At 37.6% G+C, this 8,968-nt stretch overlaps 1 protein-coding gene across 3 annotated transcripts in view; it reads left to right on the top strand.

Annotated features, from left to right (window-relative positions):
* Positions 1-8,968, top strand: part of LOC106876333 (bridge-like lipid transfer protein family member 3B) — a 79,501-nt gene that overhangs the window by 49,872 nt on the left and 20,661 nt on the right. For all 3 annotated transcript variants that reach the window (XM_089349443.1, XM_014924832.3, XM_014924833.3), the window contains exons 3-8: positions 2,238-2,276; positions 2,814-2,899; positions 5,379-5,484; positions 5,905-6,148; positions 6,318-6,481; positions 8,066-8,246. In XM_089349443.1, coding sequence (XP_089205569.1) covers positions 2,238-2,276; positions 2,814-2,899; positions 5,379-5,484; positions 5,905-6,148; positions 6,318-6,481; positions 8,066-8,246 — 820 coding nt within the window. The remainder of the gene's footprint in view (positions 1-2,237; positions 2,277-2,813; positions 2,900-5,378; positions 5,485-5,904; positions 6,149-6,317; positions 6,482-8,065; positions 8,247-8,968) is intronic.

Genomic DNA, 8,968 nt, shown 5'->3' with positions numbered 1-8,968 from the left:
GCCTGGTGCAGCACGTGGCTTTACCAGCTCTGTTCAAACCCATGCCAGCATAGAAAACAGACATTAAATGATGATAATGATGATGACATGGCGTGTATGGCACCCCTGCTTTTAATGGCTGCATTAGCAACATAAATAAAATAGAATGTACACCACTAGATCCATGGAGTATATGGTGCACTCTATGGTGCTTGTATATCCCTCAGTACCTCTGCTAGTCACTGTACTGTATGTCATAGCCAGTTTTGAGAGTAGCGTGTAGTTTTTCCACGACTTTTAGTGATCAATGAATGTTATAGCTTGTTGTTTAACCCCAGGTCATCCTTGATTGAGCTGATCTATGAGCAGTGGGAATTCAACTGTTTTATCCTGTCTGTAATTTAAGGAATACATTATATCTAAAATGACCTTTTTTTTTAAGGTAGTATGGTTGATTTAATTGAGATTTGGCTACTATTTCTAGTTGTTCAAGAGATTGCATGGAAGCCTTTTAGTTGGCCATAAGGAAGCTCTCATACAAAGATGAAATAAGAGAGTATTGTAGTTCGCTTGAAGCATTGTGTATTGTTTGTAAAGAATAAAAAGTTTAGAAAGGTATAACAATGCACTATAGAACAAAAAATGGACTATATACCTGTTGTAACTTGGTTATCTATAGTCCGATGATATTTCGGAATTACAATTCCTTCTTCAGATCTTATTTGCTGGACTCCAGCAAATAAGATCTAAATATGAAATATCATATGTACTTATTCATTGAGTAAATATTACATGTATTGACACATACCAATAATATTTATTAGGTTATCAAGAAAGTTCTTGTGGTTTTTAACCTTTAAATTCAGATGCACATATCTTGGTTCAAACAACATTTATTAATCGAAATAAACACCATCAGAATCAACACACTTTTTCCAACGTGAAACAAGTTTATTTATGCCAGTAGTGTAAAAATCCTGCGTTCTTGTGGCGACGAAGTTGTTGAAGGCATGTTTGACATCGTCTTGGTTTTTGAAGCATTTCTTACACAGGAAGTTGTCAAGATGCTTGAAAAGGTGGTAGTTGGTAGGCGAGAGGTCTGATGAGTATGGCGGATGAGGCAGAGTTTCGTAACCCAATTTGTTCAACTTCTGCAGGGTCAGTTGTATGACGTGTTGTACGAGCGTTGTTGTGGAGAAGAATTGGTTCTTTTCTACTGACCAGTGCTGGCTGTTGTTGTCGGAGTTTCTTATGCATTTCATCCATTTGCTGACAGTAATTCCCTGCCTTAATGGTTTCGCCTGGATCCAAACTGGTGCAACTTTGGCTTCGGGAAGTGCCATGGAGATTCGTCAACGTCCAACCACTGAGCTGAGCATCACCGGTTGTCATAAAGAATCCACGGGTCGTTCTTGTTGTGTAAAAAAAGGGATGACGACACTTCAAAACGGCATTTTTTTGATTGTCGTTCAATTCATGCGGCACCCATTTCTCAAGTATTTTTGTTTTTCCAATCTCTTTCAAGTGGTTGGAAATTGTCGTATACGTTATGTCTAATTCAGAAGCAAGCTCTCGAACAGTTGTGAGTGGATTGGCTTTGACTAAGGCTCTTAGTTGATCGTTGTCAACATCCGATGGCTGACCACTACGCTTATCATCTTCGAGACTCTTATCACCGCTACGAAATTTCTTGAGCCACCATTGTGGTGTACGTTCATTAGTAGTTCCTGGGCCAAACGCATCGTTGATATTGTGAGCTGCTTCAGCAGCTTTTCGGCCTAGCTTGAACTGGAATAAGAAAATTGTGCGAATTTGCTTTTTGTCCATGTTATTTTCAATATTCTGGAAAAAATGGCTTAATTATTCAAAAAGAAAAAGAGTAACACAATTAGATAGAGCGAAAAATGGGCTTTAAAATGATATATAAAGTCAAGGTAATTTAATAAAAATTAATTTGAAAATACATCGTTTAAAACCAAAATTAAAAATTCCGCAAGAACTTTCTTGACTGCCTATTAGTTTTTAGCTGAAAGCCTATTCTCCTGCTTCATTTCATGTTTGTCAATTTGTTTTGTAATTTGTGTTACCATCCAATTTTCCATTTGATTTCGTTGTAAATTTTTATATCTCATATTATGTGTCTGACCCCAAATCAGGCTGTATTGTCCCCTCTATGTTGGCCTCATGTGAGCAATAAAGAAACAAGTTGTAATAAATTAGTTATGGTTTTCTTAAAATGTCATCTGTTTCTTTTATAGATTCAATGGACTAAACTGAAAACACAGCCCATCTGCCTGGTAAGTAACTACATGTATGTATGTTTGTATGTGTGTTTGTGTGTGAGAGAGAGAGAGAGAGAGAGAGAGAGAGAGAGAGAGAGAGAGAGAGAGAGAGAAAGAGTATATTGGTATGTGTGTGTCAGTGGGTTTGTATGTATATATATACATTTGTATATATGATTTTGTGTAGATTTGTGTATGTTTTGCAGAGTGTTATTGCTTGATCCCTCAATTTATGCTTATCTTTCTACTCTGCTGTAAATTATGAGATTTTCCATATATGACATATATTTTTAATTTCTGAAAGAAAGATGTATTCAATTTTAATGAAGTAATCCACGAAGTTGTGGTGGATATATAGTATAGAAAATATGATATAAAACAGTAGAAACAGAATTCACTTGATGTAGCAAATCAATATGTATGGATGGATTAGGATAAAATTGCTTCTGAATAAGCATGCTCTTTTTGAAAACTTTCTGTACTCTGTTGCAAAAATACAGCTATTTATGATCACCTTTTACGAATGTTGATGTATTTTCTTGTGAATTCTAGTACCTGGATGAAGTCGTTTTGGAAGTGGAAACATGTGAAGAACCAAGATCTCCAAACAATCCTCAAATGCCGACTTCTAATGTCAGGTGAGTAGTTGAGTTAGTGTTTCCAAATAAAATATTATATGGTGTGAGTTATATTGTATGTATGCTGTAGTAGCATGCCTTTCCCTGATATCAGTCTGAGAGTGAATTTCACTCTTTTTAGAATTAATTTTAACTTCAGAAAAAAACGGTATAATTAGACCAATTTAAAACTGGATCATTATTTCAAAAACACTTCTCCCATTGATATTGTGATTCTAGATCTATTAAGTCCTCATTTTGGCATAGAATATTAACCAGCTTCAATCTTACATTCCACTTTCCTTTTAACTAAATAGACCTGATGCATCACATCATATTCAATTTCTAATTCCCCTGATAACATTTATATCTTTTTTTTTTTTTTGCATGTAGTTCCCAGTTATCCATTTACCAGCAACTAATCTGTGTTGGTTCAAAAATGAACATCAAAACAGCTTATTACTCTTGTTTATAAACCTGAGGTATTCTGTGTATGTAAGAAATCAATATTCTTTTTATTGATGGTGGTGGGTGACACAGTCAATTGAGCACTGACAATAGAGCACTCATATTTAGATCAGTTTCTTTAACACTCTGAGTTCAACTTCTGCTGGGGTTAATTTTGACTTTGCCATTCATCTCTCAAGGGTTGATAAAATAAACACTAGTAGTTTGTGAGTGTACTACTGATAAAATGACTTGTCAATAAAAGTATTGATCAATAAAAGTATTGATCAATAAAAGTACTTATCTCAATCTATCAGTTCTGAAATAGTCTCCAGTTTTGTGTGTCCTGAGAGTGTTGTCATTGTTGTTATCACTGTCTGTCTGTCTGTCTGCCTGTCTGCCTGTCTGCCTGTCTGTCTGTCTGTCTGTCTGTCTGTCTGTCTGTCTGTCTGCCTGTCTGCCTGTCTGCCTGTCTGCCTGTCTGCCTGTCTGCCTGCCTGCCTGCCTGCCTGCCTGCCTGCCTGCCTGCCTGCGTGCGCGTGTGTGTGTGTGTGTGTGTGTGTGTGTGTGTGTGTGCGTGTGTGTGTGCTGGTATGAATTAGATGACATTGCTACTTAGGCCCTTGTCATTTTATCTTGTGAAGCCCATCATCCTGAAACTTGACCTCTATCCTTTTATTGACTTCATTATTCTTGTTCCATATCATTCGTTTAGGAGTGATGCTAGTCAAGTTTGTAATAGTGTTACCATGTCACTGAAGACTGAGTTTTTGAATTCTCCTCTACCACATTCTTAGCAGTAATCATCATTGCCACCGTCACCACACCACTATCATCACCATCATCACTTCTACAACCATACCCCACCACGATCATTTTTTGTCCATTTTTTTCCCCCAAATTGGCATGAGTTGGATTAAATTCATTTAGGCTGTATCCTATGGCCAGATAACCCTTCCTATCACCAACCCCCTTTTTTGCAAGTAAGATATTTTTTGCATTGGTTTTCACTTGATAGAAATGATGAAACCATCAAGCTTTGTCATGTTAATTTATAGGAGACATAAGCAATATCACTGTTTTGCTTTGTGAAGACATGTGGAAAGCAAATATTTCTATAAGCATATATGCACACACACATCCACCCACACACATATATCTATCAATCGACCGACTGATCGATCCATCGATCAATCCATCCATCAATCCATTGATCCACCCATCCATCCATCCGTCCGTCCGTCTGTCCATCCATACATACATATAATAGGCATCCATGCAGTTTTTATTTACCAAATTTCATTCACAATGTGTTGACTGACCTGAAGCTAGAGGAGTAGGCCACATAGCAAGACTAAATCTGAAACCACATAGTTTAGAAGTGAACCCCTTACTCCATACAACCATGACACAGTGGCAATAACATTCTTAATTCTTTCTAAAGCTTTTATTGTTAGGTTGCTTTTAAATGTAAAATAAATGCCAGTAGACATCCTAAGGGAGACAGAAGCATGTTTGTCCAAAAACAAAGTGAAGAAGATTCACAGAAACTGAAACACTGACAGCAGTTACATCTGGGCACAACTGCAGTCCATTGCCAAAGATTGAGACAGGTGGGGATCTCTTGTTGGTGTCCTATGCTCTACGTTAGGTCAAAGGAATGGATGATGATGGTGAAATACAATTAGTAGTGTTAAAAAACGCAGAGAGAGGAGGCTGGTATTTATTTTACTGACACATGGAAGGATGAAAGGTTAAGTTATCTCCAGACAGAATTTGAACTCAAAATAGAGATAGATCATATAGTTTGTTGTGTATAACATATGGACATAGCTTAGTGTGTAGCACATAACACAGAGACTTAGTTACATCAGCTAAATATATAAACACACATGGGTGGGGGCATTACATGTGTAATACAAAGTGTGTAACACAGACCTAGGATTTTATTTTTTGTACAAATGAAACGTTTATCAGTATTAAGTTGAACTAACTGAAATGTGATGTGTATGTGTCATCTGTCCTTTACTTTCATCTGATTCTATACATGAAGGCCGGGGAAATATGGTTTTGTGGAACGAGCTATTGATGGAATCTATGTTCACATTAATTCAGTCCAAGTCAACTTCCGCTCGAAAACATTCCAGGCATCCTTGCAGGTGAGTAAAGCGGTTTTTATTGTTAGTGACTAAATATGTAAAATATTTCTGTGTACTTTGCTGGTCTGTAAGACATCAATCCTGCTGAGAGTGGATGAGTGGCATCCTCATCATTTTTGTTGTCATTACCACCCTTACATGAACATCCATGATGTGATGTCATACCTCTGAATAAGAATAACCCACTAAGAACAAGGGTTAATCCATGAATAGCCTGGAACAAAGACTGCCACAATTCACATAGAACAAAGAGTTGTTCCAGAAATCCTTTTGTTATTTTCTACTAAGACCAAAAAATAAAACTCATTAGCATCATCATCATTGTTGTTGTTTTTGCCTTTAACATTTTATATATCAAATTTACAGTTGAGACATGTAATGACAATCTGTTTTACTGTTTATTTCCTTTTTCATTATTAGATGTCTCGGGTGAAAGTTCACAGTGTGACCCCAACCTGGCAGGTCACATCTGACCTCCGTGTCACTCGCTTAAAAGACATTTCTCGAGGGGAGGTGATAATCTTTAAAGAGGTTGATTGGCAAGCAACTCGCATCGAAGCTCAAGCAGTTGACACGATGATGAAGGGAGTGATAACTCAAACACCAATTAGACTAATTGCCAATCAGGCCAAATTAAGGATTGCTGTGAAGAAAAATATGAATGGTAAGAGTATTCCAGATTTTTCATAATTTTATATCTTTAGAGTTTTGTTTTGTTTTGTTTTCTTTGGAAGGCCTTCACAATGGTGGGTAAATGATTTATTTAAGCAATTTGGGTCAGGATGGAAAATATTAAGACAGAATTGTATGTATGTTTATGTGTCTTGTTTCAGATTGTAGCATTGTTTCATCCCGAGTGATCCTGTTGCTAGATGATCTGCTATGGGTGCTAACTGAAACACAATTGAAGGCAGCTTTGCTGTATGCAACATCACTACAGGAAGTCATTGAGAAATCTGCTCGACAAAGCAAGCAACTAGCAGCAGAGAAGTTAAAGGTATGTTATTTTTTTCTCTTTATCTTATTATCTCATATTTAACCCTTTAGCATTCAGATTACTCTGCCAGATGTAATGCATATTTATTAACATTGTTTTAAATGCATTATTTCATAGTAATGAGATTTCAATGATGTGATTGTTTAATATTTACTATGACATAGTTGAATGGATATGAGAGGCTGGATCTGGCCAGTTTAAACACAAAACAGAATATTTGGGCAGGATATAGCTGGTCTAAATGCTAAAGAGTTAATATCCCATTTCTTATTTTTTCTGTAGGTTTGTTTTTGGATTTTTTTTTCATTGCCATTCATTTTTCTGAGTTCAAATCCCACTGAATAAATTCTTTTATTCTTTTACTTGTTTCAGTCATCTTACTGCAGCCATGCTAGAGCACCGCCTTTAGTTGAACAAATCGCCCCCTGAACTTATTCTTTGTAAGCCTAGTACTTATTCTATCGGTCTCTTTTGCCGAACTGCTAATTTATGGGGACGTAAACACACCAACATCGGTTGTCAAGTGATGTTGGGGGGCAAACACAGACACACAAACATACACACACATACACACACACACACACATATATATATATATATATATATATATATATATATATATATATACATATATACGACGGACTTCCTTCAGTTTCCGTCCACCAAATCCACTCACAAGGCTTTGGTCAGCCCGAGGCTATAGTAGAAGACACTTGCTCAAGGTGACATGCAGTGGGACTGAACCCGGAACCATGTGGTTGGTAAGCAAGCTACTTACCACACAGCCACGCCTGCACCTATGCCATGCCTGTAGTACACTCTCGGAGTATACTACACTCTCGGAGTGGTTGGCATTAGGAAGGGCATCCAGCTGTAGAAACTCTGCCAGATCAGATTGAAGTCTGGTGTAGCCATCTGGTTCGCCACTCCCCACTCAAATCATCCAACCCATGCTAGCATGGAAAGCGGACGTTAAATGATGATGATGATGATGATGATGATGATGATGATGATGATGATGATTTAACATTGTGCTTCGTGGGGACTGGCATGTCAAAGAAAAGACTCAACATTACCTCTGCATGTTGTAAAAAGCAATTAAAAGACAATAGAGGTAGGATTTGCACTCTGACCTTGTAAAACCCTCACTGGCAACGACTACCAACACCAAACCAACCCAACCCATTGGTTGGAAGGTTGTTGCCCAAGCAGTGCTAAGGTGTCATCCACCAGGAGTAGGGAATCACCAACAAATAGTGGTAGATGCAGCAACACACTGTTACGGCGCATGCCTCCATACTACTACTACTACTACTACTACTACTACTACTACTGCTGCTGCTGCTGCTACATTTAACATTGATCTTGCATGACATTGACTCATTCATGACTTGAATATTTATTCTCAACTGACGATTAGCTATTGATATTATTTCATAGGGTAATTAATATTGATTGTTTTCATTGAGTGATTAATATTAATTGTAATTATTGTCATCAAAAACTTGAGAAAGTACAGTCTAATATTGAGTTCTGTTATTCTCATGTGAACTGGGCTACAGATTTTCACTTCAATATTTTCAGAAACAAGGCCATATTGCTTCAGACCAACTGAAAAGAATTCAGATGATGAAACAGGCCAAAGGTGTTCATCCATCGAAGGCTTCTCGTGTGTTTACCAAGTTTGATGTTCTGTCTACCTCGTATCACCTCATCACTAGTCGTATTGACTTGCATCTCTGTGATGATATGCAACCACGCAAAGGTAATTGATTAACTTCTTTCTGATTTCTTTCATTTTCAATTACGGTGTCTCAGTTATTTCTGTCTGAATCTACTTCAGATTCTTCAACCTGGCTGAATCTGCAGAACGCTTATCTACCAAACTGAAGGCTTGTTAATTCCTATCCAATCACTCACACTGCAAATTATTAATGACAGTTTCAGTCCATCTAATTACAGACAACATCATCATCATCATCATCATCATCATTTAACGTCCGCTTTCCATGCTAGCATGGGTTGGATGATTTGATTGGGGACTGGTGAACCAGATGGCTGCACCAGGCTCCAATCTGATCTGGCAGAGTTTCTACAGCCGGATGCCCTTCCTAACGCCAACCACTCAGAGAGTGTAGTGGGTGCTTTTACGTGCCACCCGCACGAAGGCCAGTCAGGCGGTACTGACAACGGCCATGCTCAAAATGGTGTATTTTACGTGCCACCTGTACAATACTGCACAAATAGAGGAGTCTATTCGAGGTTACTTGACCTCTGGAAATAGCAGCTAAATTTCCCTTAAATAACACCATATTATCATTGATAAGTGGTGATGCTGTTTAAGACTACATTGGATTTTGTTGTATTAGATACTCAATGCTTGAATAAAAGAGATAAAAGCCTGGAGTACTTTTGATCATATGCATCCTCAGTCAGGGTTGATTTGGGTCTAAACAGCTACAGCAGAAGATAACCCAGGGAGGTGTA

The sequence above is a fragment of the Octopus bimaculoides genome, chromosome 3, assembly GCF_046866305.1.
Source record: "Octopus bimaculoides isolate indiv1 chromosome 3, ASM4686630v1, whole genome shotgun sequence".
Classification (NCBI taxonomy): Eukaryota; Metazoa; Mollusca; class Cephalopoda; order Octopoda; family Octopodidae; genus Octopus; species Octopus bimaculoides.
This window is presented reverse-complemented; position numbering and strand designations above follow the sequence as displayed.